The sequence below is a fragment of the Emiliania huxleyi genome (genome assembly GCF_000372725.1).
Source record: "Emiliania huxleyi CCMP1516 unplaced genomic scaffold EMIHUscaffold_48, whole genome shotgun sequence".
Taxonomy (NCBI): Eukaryota; Haptophyta; order Isochrysidales; family Noelaerhabdaceae; genus Emiliania; species Emiliania huxleyi.
The window spans coordinates 511,159-529,640 of record NW_005198391.1 but is presented as its reverse complement, the minus strand read 5'-3'; the positions used below and the strand labels follow the sequence as shown (position 1 = coordinate 529,640).

The 18,482-nt window shown below is 68.2% G+C and overlaps 6 protein-coding genes across 6 annotated transcripts in view; 5 read left to right on the top strand and 1 right to left on the bottom strand.

Moving 5' to 3' along the window:
• EMIHUDRAFT_103361 (hypothetical protein) overlaps window positions 1-695 on the top strand; it is a gene marked incomplete at both ends in the record, with an annotated part of 3,034 nt that extends 2,339 nt beyond the window's left edge. The window contains one exon of the mRNA XM_005767773.1: window positions 357-695. Coding sequence (XP_005767830.1) covers window positions 357-695 — 339 coding nt within the window. The remainder of the gene's footprint in view (window positions 1-356) is intronic.
• Window positions 696-1,960: 1,265 nt separating this feature from the next.
• Window positions 1,961-4,089, bottom strand: EMIHUDRAFT_421941 (hypothetical protein). Its single transcript, XM_005767772.1, has 4 exons — window positions 3,052-4,089; window positions 2,813-3,009; window positions 2,348-2,699; window positions 1,961-2,276 (listed from the first exon to the last, which is right to left on the bottom strand). The coding sequence occupies exons 1-4, from the start codon at window positions 4,066-4,068 to the stop codon at window positions 2,100-2,102; spliced, it is 1,743 nt and encodes a 580-aa protein (XP_005767829.1). The 5' UTR covers window positions 4,069-4,089; the 3' UTR covers window positions 1,961-2,099.
• A 3,358-nt stretch (window positions 4,090-7,447) lies between these two features.
• Window positions 7,448-8,146, top strand: EMIHUDRAFT_55248 (hypothetical protein; the record flags this gene model as incomplete). Its single annotated transcript, XM_005767771.1, has 1 exon — window positions 7,448-8,146. A coding segment is annotated over one exon (699 nt), but the record flags the coding sequence as incomplete, so codon positions are not given.
• Window positions 8,147-8,287: 141 nt separating this feature from the next.
• On the top strand, window positions 8,288-8,734 carry EMIHUDRAFT_311067 (hypothetical protein; the record flags this gene model as incomplete). The annotated part of the gene is made up of 1 exon (XM_005767770.1): window positions 8,288-8,734. One exon carries the CDS (start codon window positions 8,288-8,290, stop codon window positions 8,732-8,734), a length of 447 nt encoding a protein of 148 aa, XP_005767827.1.
• A 3,573-nt stretch (window positions 8,735-12,307) lies between these two features.
• On the top strand, window positions 12,308-12,487 carry EMIHUDRAFT_49283 (hypothetical protein; the record flags this gene model as incomplete). The annotated part of the gene is made up of 1 exon (XM_005767769.1): window positions 12,308-12,487. A coding segment is annotated over one exon (180 nt), but the record flags the coding sequence as incomplete, so codon positions are not given.
• Window positions 12,488-14,680: 2,193 nt separating this feature from the next.
• On the top strand, window positions 14,681-17,460 carry EMIHUDRAFT_103357 (hypothetical protein; the record flags this gene model as incomplete). The annotated part of the gene is made up of 8 exons (XM_005767768.1): window positions 14,681-15,112; window positions 15,185-15,324; window positions 15,631-16,072; window positions 16,253-16,323; window positions 16,582-16,720; window positions 17,037-17,101; window positions 17,183-17,288; window positions 17,404-17,460. 8 exons carry the CDS (start codon window positions 14,681-14,683, stop codon window positions 17,458-17,460), a joined length of 1,452 nt encoding a protein of 483 aa, XP_005767825.1.
• Between the last annotated feature and the right edge of the window lie 1,022 nt (window positions 17,461-18,482).

The following is an 18,482-nucleotide window of genomic DNA, read 5'->3' as shown; positions in this document are numbered from 1 at the left end:
GGGGGGCCCCTCCTTTAAAATTTTTAAAGGGGGGGGGGGCAGCCAGGCCTCAGTCGAGGGGGGGCGGGACGTGCTTGTTTTTTTGAGGGGGGGGCTGCCCGAGCCCCTCACTTTTGCAGGGCCCTTCGGGCTGACGGTCCGTGTCGCGGGGGGTGCGCCGTCCATTGAAGTGGTGGGCCGCCTTTGCCTCGGGACTGACCTCGGGGGGGGGGGGGGCCGCCGCCCCTTTCCCTTCTGGCCCCAATTTGGGGAGGCACCGCCTGCCCCCCCCCCCCCCCCCCGGCAGCAAGCCTGGCTCCGCAAGCAGCAGCGCCCTCCCGCAGAAGCAAGATCACACCGGGCCCCTCTGCGCGCAGGTCAACCTCTGCGAGGGAATGCTCCGCCTCCGCGCGCCGATGGACGCCGCCTCGGGAGGCGCCCAGGTGGGCGGCGGCGTAGACGGCCCCGGCGTCGAGGCGCGCGTCGAGCTGGGGCCGGTGGCGGCCGAGTTCCCGCGCGGCTCGCGGGTGCGTCTGCACGTCTGCTCGGCGGCGCACCCTCGCTGGATGCGCAACTTGTGCGACGACCCGAGGGTGCCCCTCGGCGAGCAGCGCACGGGCATGGCGGCGAAGGTGCGCGTCTGGGTGGACGGCTCGAGCAGGCTGGTCCTTCCTTCCATCCCCAGCGAGGCGAGGCGAGGGGTCGGGCCGCTGTGAGCAGCAGCAGGCCGATGGCCGTGAGGAGTGGGGGGAGGCGCCGTGGGGCCCTCCCCGACGGGACCGCGGGGAGGGGCGCGCATGGGATGGGTGTGGCAGTCGGTAAATAGACGTTTTGGAGTTATTTGCTTTCACGATTTGGCCCCGGCCGCGACCCGCGTGTGTCATGGCGTGGTCTGGGCCACACGGCCCTAAAAGGAAAAAGCCGAGTTGGGGTGTTGGGCCGCTCTATCAAGTGCGCTCTATCGTTGGGCGTTCGTTGGACTTGGCACTGTGTGGAACAGGCTAGCTCAAGGTTGCGTTAGATTGTCAATGGAGAATGGCCGCGTTCTCGCCCCTTTCCTGTCCGCGTGGGTCTCAGAGGACGAATGAGCACCGGACCTTCGAGGACATCAAAGTCGGCCGCGCCCCACGGCTATCCCGCCGGCTCTCGAGTGTCGCAGCGCGACGCGCTTCACCCCTCGACTCCGCGCTGCGAGTCGATTGGGAGACGACGCTCGGCCACTGCCAACTCCACCCTGACGTGACGCACATGCGCCGAGTGTCCCCCCCGAGGGTGTCCTTGTATAGTATAGTTGGTTGCGAGTTAAAAAAAGCCCGTTCCGCACCCGCAGCCAGCACAGTACACATGCCGTTCTGGTGCCCCTCGGCTGGCCAGAGGACGGCTCACAATGCAAAATCGGAAAGACATCACGAGGGGCCGTATAAACGGCGCCGCAGCGGCCCGGGACACTAACAGTGAGTTGCTGCCACTCGCCCGGCCTCCTCCCCCTCGGGGTCGCCCGGAAAGTGGGCTTGCGCACCGGCGCCCCCCCCAGCACGCCGACCCGAGGTGTACCCTCCGGCCACCTGGGAGGGGAGCGCTCTCCCTTTTTGGCCCATTGGCTTCACCATGATGGATACGGAGGTGGCCAGCCCTTGGTTGTGCACCTGCGGCGCGAAGAGGAGGTGATCTCGGCGGACGACGGCCATGCCGAGAGCGGGTCCAGCGCGGAAGAGGGTGCGCAGCGCGTCGCGGCCGCGCGCTTGGGAGCCGGGGGGATGGCCGGAGGGGGTGGGACGCCTGCATGTCCTCGAAGCTCCCATCCGCATACGCAAGCCGAGCCGCGAACGGCGGGGAGGGAGTTTTGGAGGGTCAGCCAAGGACGCGCATGGCGAGTGACAAACGAACGCAACCTGCCCCGTAGCTGGTTTCTCATCGTGGGAGGTTCGGGAGGGCCGGTGTTCGCGGCGTGGTGTTCGCGAGAGGGTCGCGAGCCGGTCCGCGCTTAATTTTGAGAGATTATGTCGCTCTCCCACCGCGCGCTCGAAACCCTACGTAGACCCATGACCCGCGGCGGTGCGCACAACCCTCCACGAACACAACTCTCGGTCAGAGGTTAAAAAAGGAAAAGGGTTGGCGGCTCACGCCGCCCCCACTGGTGTGGCCTTGGCCTTCTCCGCCGCAGCCGCGAGTTTGTCGGCACGGGCGACAATCTCGTCAGCAACCATCAGTCCGCTCCGCGTCGCGCCCTCCATCGAGTCGAGGTAGTCCTGGTACGTATACGAGCCGGCGAGGAAAAAGTTGTCGATGGGCGTCGCCTGCGCCGTCGCAGCATGCGGCTTAGCGATGTGTGTGTGGTGCGCGTGTGTGAGGAGGGGGGAGGCCGCGCCTGCGTCGGCCGGAACTTGTCCTGGCCCGTCTTTTCGCGGTAGAGCGACTGGCCGAGCTTGGTCACCTTGGACCAGGTGCACTTGAGCCCCTTCGAGCTCGGGAAGAGGTCGTTGAGCTGCGCGATGCAGTCCTCGACCAGCTGCGACTCGGAGCGCTTCACCGCCCGCTCGTCGAAGACGGCCTGGATGAGCGACCCCTCGCCCTCCTTGTAGTACTCGCCCGGCGACGTGAGCGCCAGGTCCGCAAAGCACGAGAACTCGGCGTCGGCCGAGTAGAGCAGGTTGTCGATCCCGGCGCCGCGCCCGTCGGACTGGTCGCCGGCGACGTCCCTCATGCGCGCCTCGTCGTGCCTGGCGCGCTCCCACGCCGGGGTGAGGGAGGGGCGGCGGCGGCGCGAGCCGGGTCGGGGTCGGGGTCGGGGTCGGGGTCGGGGTCGGGGTCGGGGTCGGGGTGTGTGGCGCACATCTCCGTGACCCAGCCGTCGAACCGGACCTGTACCGTAGCAATCGGGACCGTGTCGAGGTTGTAAATCTTGTCAAAGAAGTCCATCTTGCGGAAGGAGGGCGGCAGCACGCCCTTGATGCCGGGCAGGTCGAGCGCGCAGACCACCGCGTCGAACTCGCGCACCTCAGACGTGTCGCCGTCCTCGACGGCGTCGTCCTGCTCGACGGCATCCTCGCGCTGCGCGACCGACCGCTTGACCTTGATGCCGCTGACACGGGTGGGCCTGCCGCTCGCGTCGACCTCGTGGACGAGGTCGCGCACCGGCGTGCGCAGGTTGATCTTGACGTCCCGCTCCTCCAGGTACTTGATGATCGGGTCGTGCAGGTACGTCTGCGGCGAGCCCTCGAGCATCCGCAGCACCGACGCTTCGGTCCGGATGGCAAAGAGCATGAAGATGGTGAGCATGGCCCGCGCGGAGATGTGGTCGCAGTCGATGAAGCCGAGCGCGTACGCGATCGGGTCCCACATCCGGTCGATCGACCCGCGCGCCGACCCCTTGAGCGGTCCCTCGAGCTGAGTGAACCACTCGGTAAAGGTGATGTCGTCTAGCTCGCGCACCATGTCCATCCCGCCGTCGAAGTCGACGAGCGCGCGGACGATGGGCGAGGTGCCGAGGCGGAGCGCGTTGGCGAGCTTGTCGCTCACGCCCAGCTGCTCCGTGCGCGCGAACGCCTGCAGCCCGGAGACCGGAGCGCCGATAGGGAAGCGAAAGTCGAGCGCGCCCACGCCGCCGCCGCTGTTGATGAAGGTGTGCGTGTGCTCCTTGAGGCGCATGAGGTCGTATGAGCCAGTGCGCTGCATGATGCCGAACAGGTTGTAGTAGCAGCCGAAGAAGACGTGCAGCCCCATCTCGATGTGGTTGCCGTCCCGGTCCATCCAGCTCGAAACCTTGCCACCGACAAACGGCCGCAGCTCAAAGATCTCCACGTCGTGCCCGGCGTCCGCGAGATCCATGGCGGCGACCATGCCCGCGAGGCCGGCGCCGACCACCCCGATCTTGAGCTTCTTGTCGGACACGACGCCCGTGCCGCGGATCGCGCGCCCCATCAGGTCCTCATTCAGAAACGCGTCGTTCCCAACCTGCGACTTTGCGCCGTCCGAGGTGAAGGTGCCCGTCTCCTGAAGAGCCACCGAAGCGCGGCCGCGCGGCTGCAAGCCGCGCAGCGGCCCATGCGTTGGCGCGAACGCGCTCGCGGCGACCAGCGTGGAGAGCATCCGTGCGAGGTCGAAGGCCTGAGAGAACGCGAAAAGAAAACATACTGAAATCTCAATCTTTCTTTGGCGCCCAGCGGGAGCTGCCAAAATGCCCGAGTTAGTGTGTGGCACGCCGCCTGCCGACGCGCCGCTACTTGGGCAGCGCGTCGTGCTCGATGGGCTCTCTTCCCGCCCCGACCTGAACGGGCGGCGGGGCGAGGCGCGGAGCTTCGAGGGCGGGCGGTACGCTGTGGCGCTCGAGGGAAGCGGCGAGAGCGTGCGGGTGCGGCCGGAGAGGTTGCGGCAAGTGGCGGCGGCGGAGCAAGCGTCGAGCGGTGTCGCGGCAGTCTCCGAAGCGGTTGTGCATGCGGCTGAGCGAGGCGAGGAGGAGGCGGTGCTGGCGTGGCTCGAGGGCGGCGGGCAGGCCGACGCGACGTACGAGAGAGGCGAGGCGAGCGGCATCACGCTGCTGATGGGCGCTGCCAAGCACGGCCACGAGCGGCTGATCGAGCTGCTGCTCCGGCGTGGGGCGAAGGTCAACCTGCAGGACAGCGACGGCGACATCGCGCTGATGTACGCCGCCGCCAGCGGCCACGAGCGGGTGGTCGAGCTGCTGATACGGCACGGCGCTGATGTCAACCTGCAGGACAGCGACGGCTGCACCGCGCTGATGCGCGCCGCCAGCCAAGGCCAAGAGCAGGTGGTCGATTTGCTGCTTCGGCGCGGCGCTGATGTCAACCAGCAGAGCAGCGTCGGCTTCACCGCCCTGATGAACGCCGCCCTCTTGAACCGCCCTGCCGTCGTGCGGCGCTTGCTGCGGGCGGGCGCTGACATGGCGGCGCGCAGTGCGAACGGCAAGACGGCGCTGCAGTGGGCCAAGGAGCAGGGCATTGCCGAGTGCGTCGAGGCCTTCAAGAAGCACGTCCAGGAGGTGGTGGCGGGACGGCCCACGGCGACGGCAGCCGGCGGCGAAGGCGCAGGCGGCGCTTCCTCCGCGGCTGGATCGAGAGTCGCGAAGACGCTATCCCCAGCGGTGGCGGCGGGGCGGGTGTCGAGCGGTGTCGCGGCAGCCCCCGACGCGGTCGTGGCAGCGGCGGAGCGTGGCGACGAGGAGGCGGTGCTGGCGTGGCTTGACAGCGGCGGGCGGGCCGACGCGACGTATGAGAGAGGTGAGGTGAGCGGCTGCACGCTGCTGACGGCCGCCGCCAACCAAGGCCACTTGCGGGTGGTCGAACTGCTGCTCCGGCGCGGGGCGAAGGTCAACCTGCAGAACAGCATTGGCGGCACCGCGCTTTTGGGCGCCGCCTATGGTGGCCACGAGCGGGTGATCGACATGCTGATCCGGCGCGGCGCTGAGGTCAACTTGCCGGGTTGCGATGGTTTCACTGCGCTGATGGGCGCCGCCGGCATGAGCCACGTGCGGGTGATCGATTTGCTGATCCGGCACGGCGCTGATGTCAATTCGCAGGGCAGAGACGGCTTCACCGCGCTGATGCTTGCCACCCACTATAACCACCCCGCCGCCGTGCGGCGCTTGCTGCGGGCGGGCGCAGACGCGACGGTGCGCACTAGGAATGGCAAAACGGCGCTGCAGTTGGCCAAGCAGAAGAGCCACATCAAGTGCGTGCGCGCCCTCGAGGAGCACTCGTCGCCCGCAGCAGAAGCGGAGGGGGAGACGGCGGTCGCAGAATCAGCCGAACAGGCCGCGGCGGTCGCACGCGAGGTGGCAGCGGCAGCGGAGGCGGCGGAGGCGCGTGATGCTGCCGAGGCGGCGCTGCGCGAGGCGGTGCTCGGCCAGCGAGTCGTGCTCGGCGGGCTCTCCTCCCGCCCCGAGCTGAACGGGCAGCGGGGTGTGGCGCAGAGCTTCGAGGGCGGGCGGTACGCAGTGGCGCTCGAGGGCGGCGGCGAGAGCGTGCGGGTGCGGCCGGGTAATCTGTCGCCGGCGGCGGCGGAGCGGGCGTCGAGCGGTGCCGCGGCAGTCTCCGACGAGGTCGTGGCAGCAGCTGAGCGAGGCGACGAGGCGGTGATACTGGAGTGGCTTGAGGGCGGCGGGCGGGCCAACGCGACGTACGAGAGAGACGAGGTGAGCGGCCTCACGCTGCTGATGGACGCTGCCAAGCACGGCCACGAGCGGGTGGTCGAGCTGTTGCTACAGCACGGCGCGAAGGTCAACCTGAAGGACAGAGGCGGCAACACGGCGCTGATGTATGCCACCCGCGACGGCCACGAGCGGGTGGTCGACTTGCTGCTTCGGCACGGCGCGGGGATCAACCTGCAGAACAGCAACGGCGGCGCCGCGCTGATGCTCGCCGCCCAGGACGGCCACGAGCGGGTGCTCGAGTTGCTGATACGGCGCGGCGCTGATGTCAACCTGCACAACAGCCAAGGCTTCACCGCGCTGATGGGCGCCGCCTACAGCGGCCACGAGCGGGTGGTCGAGTTGCTGATACGGCGCGGCGCTGGGGTTGACTTGCAGAGCAACGGCCTCACCGCGCTGATGTACGCCGCCTTCCTCAACCACCCTGCCGTCGTGCGGCACTTGCTGCGGGCGGGCGCAGATGCTGCGGCGCCTACCTTTGACGGCAAGACGGCGCTTTGGTGGGCCAAAGAGAAGGGCCACGCCGAGTGCGCGCGCGCCCTCGAGGAGCACTCGTCGACCGCAGCAGAAGCGGAGGGGGAGACGGCGGTCGCAGAATCAGCCGAACAGGCCGCGGCGGCCGCACGCGAGGTGGCAGCGGCAGCGGAGGCGGCGGAGGCGCGCGATGCTGCCGAGGCGGCGCTGCGCGAGGCGGTTGAGGCGTGCGGCCGAGGCGACGCCGATCTCGAGGCGCTCAGGGCGGCGATCAACGCAAACACCACCCAGGTCGCCAACGGCTCGGAGGCGCTGCGGGCGGCGCGGCTGCTGCGCGACGAGCTGGCGGAGCGAAGGACCCGTGAGGCCAGGGCGCTGAAGCGGCAGCGGCAGAAGGAGGAGAAGGCGGCGGCGGCGGCAGCGCGGGCGGCGGAGCGGGCGGCGGAGCTGGCGGAGGAGGCGCGGGCGGCTGAGGCAGCTGCGGCGGCGCGGGCGGCGGAGGAGGCGGAGGCGGCGTCGCGGGCAAGCGAGGAGGCAGAGGCGAGGGCGAGGGAGGAGGCGGCAAGGGAGAGGGAGGAGGTGAGGATGAGGGCGGAAGCGGAGGCAGCGGCGGCGGCGGCGGCGGAGGCGGTAGCGCGGGCGGCGGAGGAGGAGGAGGCGGCGGCTGTAGAGGCGGCCGTGGCGGCCGTGGCGGCGGTGGAGGCTCAAGAGGCGGCGGCAGCGGAGGCGACGGCAGCAGCGGTGGCAGCTGCGGCTTCGGCGAGTGTCGCCGCCCTCGCCGCCGCCGCCGCGCCGCCTGCCGCCGTCCCGCTCAGCGAGCTAGTCGCGGCGACCGACGGCTTTGCCGAGGTGCGCAAGGTGGGCGAGGGCGGCTTCGGGCGCGTCTACCGTTGCGACACGCTGCCGTCGCTCCCTCGCGTCGCTTGCGGGTTCGCCGTCAAGACGGCGCTGGTCGGTGTCGGCGCCCAAGGCCTCGCCGAGCTGCAGAGCGAGGTGCGCACGCTCAGCGCGGCGTCCCACCCGTCCCTCCTCCCTCTCCTCGGCGTCTGCTTGGCGCCGGTGAGAGCGTGCCTCGTCTACCCCCTCTGCCGCGGCGGCAGCCTCGAGGACCGCCTCTACCGCACGCCAGCCGCGCTGCAGCGGCTCCGCATGCTCGGCTTCGAGACGCCGCCTCCGCCGCTCTCCTCCGCCGCACGGCTCCGTGTGCTGCGCGACGCGGCGAGCGCGTTGCACTACCTGCACACGCGCTCTCCGATGATCCTGCACCGCGACGTCTCGGCGGGCAACATCCTGCTCGACGAGCGCGGCAACGGCTACCTCGCCGACGTGGGCCTCGCGCGCGCGGCAGAGGCGACGGCCGGCGCCAGCCAGCAGGTGTCGCACCTGTCAACGCAGCGTATCTTTGGCAAGCCCGGCTACATGGACTCGATCATCATGCACGACAACCAGGCCTCGCAGCTCACTGACGGCTTCGCGCTCGGCATCACGCTGCTCGTCAGCCTGACCGGCCGCGGCGCCGTCGGCTTGCTCAACGCGTGCGACGATGCATTAGAGGAGCCCGACAAGGCGGAGAGCATCGCGGCGGCCGACGCGGGCTGGTCGGCGGCGCAGGCCGAGGAGGTGGCGAGGCTCGTGGTCGGGCTGGCTCTCGTGCGGAAGAAGAGGCGGATGCCGCTCGCAGAGGCGCTGCCGCGGCTCGAGGCGCTGGCCGAGGCGGCGGAGGCGGCGGCATCGCCGTCGCAGAGCCTCGCGGGGGCGGCGGCAGCCGAGGCGGACGGGGAGGCGCGCCAGTGCGACTTTTGCTGGTCGGCGCCGCGATCGGTCCGCTTTGCGTGCGGCCACGCATTGTACTGCGAGGCGTGTGCGCCTCGCGTGCTGGAGCGCGACACCAACTGCCCGGCCTGCCGCCAGCCGGCGCTGCCGCTCGCCGCTATTGGGACACACGTGGCGGAGCAGACGACGTTTGTCTACCAGCCACCCGCTCGCGCTGTGCCACACCCACCGCCCGCTGGTGGCGCGGCGGTGGTCGGTGGGCGGGGCGGGCGAGGCGGGCGGGGCGGGCGGGGCGGGCGGGGGAGGGCGCGGGGCGAGGGGCGTGGCGCTGGCGGCTCGTAGCTGAGATTGTCGTAGGTCGTACGTGCATGCATGTTTTTGCGTTCGTTGTCGGTCATGTCTAATGTGTAATGAGACCGATAAACGGGATACCGGTTACCGCAGTAGAAGGGTGTGGAGGCTGAGTATTGAGGAAATCGCTAATCGGGGGGGACCGCGACTCGCGACCCCATACTGCGGTTTGCGCGCTTTCCGCTTACGGCTTTATTCGGTCCTTCGCCACAGACGGCTCCGCGCCTCGCCGCTATGACGGCTACACGACCGCGGCTCGTGTGCGTGTAGCCGTCTTAGCGGAGAGTCAATCCGACCATCACGAGGGCGGCGGGGGAGGGGGAGTCCCAAACCCGGCGTTGACCGGACAACAAACACTGAACTCGACCGTTTCCCTGCAAAACGCGCGGACCGCCCGGCAGCTGGCGGACATGGACGACGACGAGAGGGTGGCCTTCGAGGGGGAGACGATCAAACCGCTGGTCGAGCGGGTGCGCTGCCCCCCTCTTTCGGGGATCAGGGCAGGGGCGGCGTCTCAGCTGCGGCCGGCCGCCACCCCGTTCCGCAGATCGTGCAAAAGGAGATTGCACCCGATTACCTCTGGAACGCCAAGTCGTCGGACCTGCAATCCGTCGTGATCGAGAACATATTGAAGGAGCTCGCTGCGGAGAACGAGAATGCGGCGCGCGAAGGCAAGCGTCCATTCAAGTTCGTCGGTGTGCGAGCGGCACAAAAACACACACAATACGAAGGTCCTCCCTCCCGCGCTGCTCACCGCTCCCCTCCCGCCCTAGTCCTGTGCGAACTCCAGCAGAATGTTGGCGCCGGCCTCGCCAACGCGTGCACCTGCCACTGGGACAGCTCAACAGACGGTGGCGTGCACCACCCTGCTGGCGACGCCAGCAGCAAACAAGCTTCTCACAGTCCCTGATCCGTGCGCCCCGCAGGACATTGCGTCTTCAAGTACGAGACGGAGCACGTTCAGGCGCTTGTGACGGTCTACGGGGTTCAAAACTGAGGTGGTCTAACTATCATTATTTTTCCCGCTCGGGACTCCTCAGCCTGTAGGCGGTCTACGGAGGTGTTCAGTGAGATTGCTTGGGAGCGTACTAGATTAAATAAGGGATACACCGAAGCAAGAGAATGGTTACACAAAAAAGAGAGTGGTTTTGAAAAATCTCTGGCTGCAACCTCCCTGTCGCTCGACATCACGACGCGATCTTTGAAGTTTGTGTGAACTTTGTCAAGCGCAACAACCGTTCAACCTGCTGCTCCACGAGACGTTCGGCGGCGGCTTCTCGCCCACCGCCGTTCTCAAGCTGCGCCGCCTCGCGCGCAAAGTCGCGCGCGGCAGCGTTGACCGCACGGCCTACTCGCCCAAGTACTCGCTCTCTTTTATGTCCCACCATATGCAGAGCGCATCTCTCTCTCTCTGTTGTGCGAGGCGTGAACCGCGCCATTCGCTCTCACCTGGCAACCCTGTCTGCACGTCTCGCGCGCGCGTGAGAACAGGCACAGGCTCCAGGCCCCAAATGACGTGTGAGTGTTAGTTGTTTGGTATTGCTAAAAAAGATCGACAAGCAGCAGCATCATGATCATGAAGAAAACATGCAGTTACGTGCTCCACGCTAATCGTAGGGAGAATCGACAATACACGCGCGCTGCAAGGGTTTCTTTGGTTTCTTTAAAAGCACGTCTATGTCCTTTCGCCTGCGGAAACGTTCAGGGATCCCATTCGTGTCCCCGCCCGCCGGTCTCAACTCGATTCATCTAGCGCATCGGTCCCTCCGCTCTCCCCGCTCGGCACCGCAGCACCATGGCAAGCACCCCGCAGAAGGGACGCGCGTACTTCGTGAGCAGCCCTGCAGCCCCCATACTGCACCGCCGTCCCAGGCACTCCTGAATCGCCCCACGCACCTCTGTCCACACAGGGCGAAATGGCGGAGACGCCGGGCGGCAAGCAGTCGCCGGGCAGCAAGGCGTCCAAGAAGGTCAACGACTCCAAGTTCGGCGAGAGCCGAGACGATCGTCGAGGAGGTGCGCTCCATCACCACGCCATCAGGCAACCGCCCCAGGCCCCGCCGCACGCCCCACGCCCCACGCCCCACGCCCTACGCCTACCCCACCCAGCCCCACGCCCCACGCCCCAAAGCGCGCACACGACAGTCGAGTAAAATTGGAAGCCGCTGGGTCCCAGGAAGGCGAACGTGATAAACGAGCTCAGGGAATTCTTTCAATTCTTGAATTCACGCTTCTTGCGAAGCGTTTCGAGGAAGTAGAATGTCGCCATTGTAGCCGCGGACGCGTAACCCCATGAAAGGCATACAAAATCATCCCGCGGTGTACCTGTGTTAAGTGCCAGTGCGCGCCAGTCAGTCCCGTGCCCAGTGTCGTGCGAGGCGCTAGACACCGGCGCGTTCGCCACCGCCCGGGCGCCATCGATGTGACGATACCCCCCCCACACACACAACCTCCGCCCGCGGCCTTGCTTCATTTTCCGCGGCGCCCGCCAGGGGCGTGCGCGAGACAGGGCTGGGAGCCGTTTTCTGTCAGCCGGGATTCCCTCCCTTGTGGCGCGCTGGGAATCGCAAATCAGGCGTACCGCGCCTTTCAGCCGGCGGCATGAAGCGCTCCTTCGAGGCGCTGGGCCGGGGTCGGAGCGCTCGCACGGGCGCGGCCTCAAGCGCGCCCTCGAGCGGGGCCCCACCGGTTCTGCTCGACGTGCTCACCACGGACGATCTGCTCGACCTCGCCCTTTCCTTCTGCACCGAGGACGCAGTGCGCGCAGCCTACGCTTCCTGCCGCGCCTTCCGAGCGGCGGCCGTTCCGCATCTCCGCAGGCTGCTCTCGATCGCGCTCGTTGGGCCGACGCCGCAGAACCTGCAGGCCAGCAAGCTCGGTGTCTTCCTCAAGCGCGCCGCGCTCATCAACGGCTTCGCGTCGTACACCAGAGCGGGCGATGACGGCATCATGCTGTGGCACGCCGGTCGGTGCTGGTTCGTTGGAGACGCAGCCAAACTCGGACAGGAGCGTGGCTGGGTGCGAGTGTGCGACGGTTCCCTGCGGCCTGAGGCCTCGACCGTCACGTGGCAAGTCTGGGACGGCACCACGTGGGTTGATGCCCCGGAGCTGCGCTGCCTCGCGGGCGACGCCCTCGCCGCAGAGATGGCCAAGGCTGCGCCGCAGATCGCGCTGGTCGGGCCGACGCCGCAGAACATGATGATCGACAAGCTCGGCGTCTTTCGCAAGCGCGCCGCGCTAGTCAATGGCTTCCCATCGTACACACTGGCGGTGAGCTTGACCGGCGTCATGCTGTGGCACGCCGGTCAGTGCTGGCACGTCGGAGCTGCAGCCAACCTCGGACAGGACCGTGGCTGGGTGAGCTTGCGCGACGGCTGCCTGCGGCCTGAGGCCTCGACTGTGACGTGGCAGGTCTGGGACGCAAGTCTGGGCGCGAAATTCGTTGCCGAAGAATCCGGACGCGAATGGAAGCATGGCCCTTCGTGGACTGATGCCCCAGGGCTGCTCTGCCTCGCGAGGCCCTTCATCCAGGGGCACTTCTTCCAGATCTTCTATCGATATGAAGGGCGCACAAAGGTGCTCGACGTCACTCGATCCGACTCGGTACTGCTGGTCATGTTGAAGATCCAGTCGAAGGAGGGCGTCCCTCCCGGCTTCCAGCGCCTCTCCTACTCAGCAAAACCGCTCGACGCGGATCGCACGGTGGCGGATTACGGCATCGAGAAGGCAGGCACCATCCATGTCAGCTACTGTCCTGTCGAGAGGGATCTCAGCCAACCCATAATGAGACGCCAGCGCACGGGCCCGCTGACTGTCTACGCCAGTGAGGTCCTAAAAGGCGATGTCTCGGAGCTCGTCGCCAAGCACATCGGCGAAGACGATCGCTTCGCCGCCGCGCTCAGCTGCCGTGCGCTCCGCGATGCGCTGCGCCGAGGCGCGCCGCCGCGGCTGCACCTCAAGACGCACGTGGCCTCGGCCGTTGGCTCGCTTCCGCGGTTGAAGTGGTCGCTGGCGGTGGGCTGCCCCCGCGAGCGGCTGTGCGAGCTCGCCGCAGCGCAGCCTGGAGGGCGCGAGCTCATCGAGTACCTGCAGTTCGTCGACGGGATTTGCCCCTGGGGGAAGACGTGCGATGTGGCGGCCTCGCGCGGCGACGTGGCGCTGATCGATTGGGCGCACGCGAACGGCGCGCCATGGGGCGTGTCGACCGCCGCAGCGCTCGCTGGCCACCCGGGCGCTTTCAAAACGACGCTCATGATGTTCGCGGACGGCTTCCGACCAGGGCAGCCCCATAGAGCACAGCCAATGGAGCGGCTGCTCGCTCTCGGCTGCCCTGCCGACGAGACGTGCTGCGCGGCGGCAGCGACGCTGCACGGAGTGGCGGAGCTATCGTTTCTGCGCTCTGTCCACTTGCCTTGGGACGAGCGCACTTGCAGCGCGCTCGCAGCGGCGGGCAATACCGAGGCGCTCAAGTGGGCGCAAGAGCAGGACTGCCCGTGCGATGCGGCGCAGGTGAGCGCGGCCCTTGCGAGGGCGGCGGCCGCCGGCAAGCTCGACGTGGGGCGGCTGCTCTCCTCCCTGGATGAGCAAAAGGCGGAGGTGGCGCGGCTGCAGCCGTACGAGGCGGCGCATGCGGCGGCAGAGGCGAAGTGCGAGTCCGCGGTGCTGGCCAACCTCGCGAAGCTGCCCCTCTACTCGCGCTACCAGACGGCACGCGCTGTCCTGCTCGGCGACGGCGATCCGACGCGCGCGCTCCTCGTCAGGGAGTTCCACAACTCGCGCACGCGCCACCGCGGCCCGCGGCAGGGCGACCCGCATCGCGGCGTGCCGCTCTTCGAGGTGCAGCGGGTCGAGCAACTCTTCAACCCGCGGCTGCAGGAGAAGTACCTCGCTGAGCTGCAGGACGTTGCCGGCTTGTGCGAGCGGCGCGTGGGGCCGCTCCCCGACATCGACGCCCTCTGCACCCGCATCGACGTCGAGGCTTTCCCGGGCCTCAAGCTGAACGAGCGTTTGCTGTACCATGGCGCGCCGTCGGAGCTGATCGAGCGCCTCACCCTCCAAGGCCTCGACCCGCGCCGCGCGGGGGGGCACTTTGGCAAGCTCTTCGGCGCCGCTGTCTACCTCGCGGCAAACTCGTCCAAGTCCGACATCTACACCAAGCCAAACGCGGCGGGCGAGCGCTGCGTCCTCGTCGTGCGAGCGTGCCTCGGAGAGGCGCACCGCGCGCAAGGGCCCATGCGGGACGCCCTGATGCCTCCGGAGCGGCCGGACGGCCGCGGACCGCTCAACTCGGTCGCAGCGCTCACCCTTCAGCAAGGCGGCGTCGTCGAGCACCCGGAGTACATGGTGTACAAGGACTCGCAGTGCCTGCCCGTCTTTGCGATCTGGTACAAGCACGGCGCGCGGTGCGGATGCACGCACTGCTGCTGAGCCCTCTGGCTTTCTGCATGGCAATCACCTCTTTCTCCAGCGCGAGATCGGTGTGTACAGAGTACTCAGTGTATGTGTGCACCTGTGCTGGCCGTCATGTGCGCAGTGCGCAGACGTGGCTTTTCGTGGGCCCGGCTTAGTCCTTACCATACCTTACCTTACCTTACTTACTTCCCGGCAGCTTTGGGCTCCCATCGTTCACCGGCTTCTCCGACTGCACTGAGTGGTAGGGCCCCCACAAGGGCCTATAGAAATCGCGCCTGCCTCTCCCTTTTCCTGCCATCGGGAGGACGACCCCGGCTAGTCGCCGACCACACCCACAAAGAACCCTGCACAAACATCGCAAGGGCGGGGACCTGTTCCATGATCATGAAGAAAACATGCGGTTACGTGCTCCACGCTAATCGTAGGGAGAATCGACAATACACGCGCGCTGATTCGCTTTTTTTTCTTTTTTCAGCCTTGAAGACGCTGAAGGCAGGAGGCTGGCTCCTGCTGCCTCTGCAAACGATGTGGCTGTTGCTGCTCCTGCGGAGCTGCCTCGCGGCCAGCGCGCCGCCCGGCGGGGACGTGGTCCCCGCCGCGGCCGCTAGTGCGGGCGGGCCCGCGGCGCGGCAGCGGATCGCCTACGTGACCAACACTTGGTGGCCCAAGGTGGACGGTGCAGCCATCACGGTGATGGGCCACGCGAGGTACTTTTCCGAGCACGGGCACGATGTGCTCGTGGTGCGGCCCTCGTATCCGGACGACTCGCCCGTCTGGGAGCGCGCCGTCGAGGCGGGCATGGCCTCCGACCCGGTGCCTCCGTCGCCGACGCTGCAGTTCCTGTCGTACCGCATGGTGGGCAACCGCGGAGGCGGGTTCGAGCCGGAGATGGACGCGTCGGACCTCTCGCGTGTGGAGAAGGGCCTTACGGCCTGGGAGCCTAACATCGTCCTCGTGGTAGCGCTGCGAGCGCGCGGCCGCGAGGGGGCGCGCTGTCCCGGCCGACCGCGGGCTGCGCTTGCGGAATAGGTGGACCCGGACTACTTTGTGCTCGACACGTTCCGCGTGCCCGGGCTCAACACGCTGATGCAGCTGCCGTCGCCTCCGACGATGATTGCGTGCATGACCACCTTCTGCATCGAGGCGATCCGCAAGATGCCCGAGTACTGGTGGCTCAACTATGCGCCGGCGCACGCGCTCTTCCGGCAGGCGAGGAGGGGAAAGAGGGGGAGGGGGAGAGAGTGGGGAGAGTCTTCCCACACCTGCGAGACGGATCTCTGCGCCTCGGCAGCTCTCTGGGCGCCCTCCTCCCCGGAATCAGAGGCCGCCTGTCCCTTGCCTCTCCCAGCTTGAGCCTGTCCCAGCTTGAGCCTGTCCCAGCCCGGAGCACCCCGACCCGTTCCCTCCGAGACGCCCGCCTGTCCCTTGCCTGCCCCAGCTTGGAGCGCCCCGGCCCCTTCCCCCTCCCGAGTGAGGCTGGCACCCCCTCCCCTCGCCGCCTGCCCCCAGGGCCTCGCCACGTCCTACGGCCAGTTCGACCACATCTTCGTCAACGGCGACCAGTCCGCCGCCTACCTCCGCCCGATGACCGTGCTGCGGGGCTCCAGCTGGGAGCCCCTCCCTCCGGCTCGCGTCGTCAAGTCGCGGGGCGTGCCGGCGGACTTTTGCACCGCGCTGCCCGAGGCGGACTGCGCGGCGGAGCGCGCCGTCAGCCTGATGCGCGAGCGGCCGCGCGGGCACGTCGCCTTCCTCTATGTTGGCCGCCTCTCCTTCGACAAGTCTGTGGACGAGCTGGTGGCGGCCTTCGAGGCGGCGCGGCGGAGCGGGCGCGCCAAACGCGCGACGCTCTACCTCGCCGGCTCGGGCGAGCTCGAGCCGCTCGTGCACGCGGCGGCGGACCGGCTGGGGCCTGCGTCGGTGATCCACCTTGGACAGGCGCCGCGCGAGACGACACCCTCCCCTTCCCCCCCCCCCCCCCCTCTCGCGGGACCGGCAGAGACTGCCGCCCCCCCGCCCCCCCCCTTTCGGTCGGGGCCACACAGGGCGCCCTCCGTCCCCGGCTCGCGCCGTGCCACACTGCCAGCCTTTGTCTCGCAGGTGTCGCACCGCCGCATATCGTGCGTGCTGCGCGAGGCAGACGCCTACGTCTCGGCCGCGCACAACGAGACGTGCGATGCCCGCCCCTCGCCCCTCCGCCTCTCCGCCCCCTCCTCTCCTCCCCCTCCTCTCCGCCCCCTCATCTCCGCCCCTCCCTCGCCCCTCCTCTCCGCCCCCTCGCCCCTCCTCTCCGCCCCCTCGCGCCTCCTCTCCGCCCCCTCGCGCCTCCTCTCCGCCCCCTCGCGCCTCCTCTCACCCCGCCGCCTCCTCTCACCCCGCCGCCTCCTCTCACCCCGCCGCCTCCTCTCACCCCGCCGGCGCCTGCCCAGGTACGGCCGATCCCTCGTCGAGGCGCTGCGCTGCGGCTTGCCCGTCGTCACCATGGCATCGTGCAACATGCATGTCGACCACGGCAAGAGCGGGCTGCTCGGCGAGGGCACGGCCGAGCTCACAGAGCACATCTCTATGGTGGCAGACGACGAGGCGCTTCGCACGCGGCTCGCCGCCAACGCGCAGGCACGAGGCCCTCTCGGCCAAGCCTCGGGCCGCACCTCGGCCACATCTTGTCTGCACCTCGGCCGCACCTCGGCCGCACCTCGGCCGCACCTCGGCCGCACCTCGGCCGCACTTCGGCCGCACCTCGCGCGCAGGCGTACGACGGCGCGACTGACGGGCCGAGCGACGCTCCGGGGGCGATGCTTCGCGCGGCGCGCCACACATGCCCGCTCCTCTCTCTCCCCCCCCTCCTCCCGCTCGCGCGAGAGGCTCGCTGCTCCGCTCGCAGGTGCTGGACGCGCAGGAGGCGACGTTGCGAGGGCCGCGGATACGCCGAGCGTGGCATCCCTTCTGGTCTTGCTGGATGCGAGCGGCTCTTTGGACGGCGCCGCGCTGCGCGGGCGGCTGCCCTCACTCTGCCTCTCCTCTCCGCAGGTGCCTCTCCCTCGTCCTCGACCACCCGGGCTGGACCTCCCTTGCCATCACCCTCGCCAGCGCTGCCTTTATGTACGCCGCTTGGCTCTGCCTCAGCAGCGGCGCGGTGAGGCGCATAGAAGCGGAAACAGACACCGCGCACGCGCGCAGATGCGAGGAGAGCCGTTGGCTCCGGTAGCCAGGCACTCCCCTCCAACGCATGGCTTGCCCTTGGCTCGTAGGCGCCCGCTGCACTCCCGCCGCCGCCATCGCCGCAACCTACCAACAAAACCGACTGACATTTCACAGACGCGAGAGATACGCGTCTTCTGATCTCTCATCCCTTGCCACTACGCTGCGAGCCGGCGGGCGGACGGGCGACCCGAACCTCCACAACGCACCCCGTGCCGCGAGAGACGCGTTTGACGACATTCGACTGACGGTCTCGGTGACGAGGGTGGTGTGTGTGTGGAGGCGTGCCGCGGGCCCCCACTGACAGTGTAGTGCAAGTACAAAAGTAATTTCATAAATGAAAATGTGCGACGTGTAGAGGAGCCCCATCCCCCATGGGGCGATACCCCGCGGTCAGACACGCGGCGTTGGACGCTGCGCGGGGCGGCAGCCATGGCGATGGCGGCGCGGCTCGCGCTACAACACACCTGTGCGAGCTGATATGTGTGCCCCCGTGCCCCGCGCCGGGCCTCGGCCTCGCGGCCCCGGCCGCGCGCGCACGGCGCAGCGGTGCCGGTGGCCAGGCGGTGGCCCACTCTCGCTTTACGCTTACGTTCATGAATGAGAACGCCAGTACCAAGCTCCAATGCCGGTTCAGTAGGCATGCGACGCCCTGCTGGGCCCGCCAATCCATCTTCTCCATCACTTCCTCTCTTAGTGGGCCCCTAAGCAAGGCACTCCACCGAGAATTTGGCTGTGGCGGGCACTCCGCCGGAGCAGAGGGTGCCTGGCCCCGACGCAAAAAAGCGCCTCTGGCCAGGCGCCGCCGCGAGCTCGTCCTCCTTGTACGTCACCGTGGTGTTTTTCCAGTGATGCGGCTCGACAAGCGTTCCGCTCTCGTTATCGCATCCGACCCAGCGGGTCTCGTTGCTCTTCTCAAGGATGTTAAAGAGACCATTCCACGTGACGGCGATTGGCGTGCCGATGCAGGCTTGATACGTCTCACCATTGAAGGTCACTTCGACCAGGGGCGCCATCGGTGGCGGCGCTGGTGCTGGCAGAGGCGGGAGGGGGTCCGGAATGGATGGTGGAGAGAAAGGAGGAGCCGGCGGACAGTGGTAAACAGGAGGCCACTCCGCTTTGCACCAGT

Coding starts and splice junctions, on each gene's coding strand:
- EMIHUDRAFT_421941 (XM_005767772.1), bottom strand. CDS start 4,068: ATGCTCTCCACGCTGGTCGCCGCGAGCGCGTTCGCGCCAACGCATGGG. Junction 3,010..3,051: donor CCCGTGTCAGCGGCATCAAG/GTCAAGCGGTCG, acceptor GCCGTCGAGCAG/GACGACGCCGTCGAGGACGG. Junction 2,700..2,812: donor GACGGCTGGGTCACGGAGAT/GTGCGCCACACA, acceptor GGAGCGCGCCAG/GCACGACGAGGCGCGCATGA.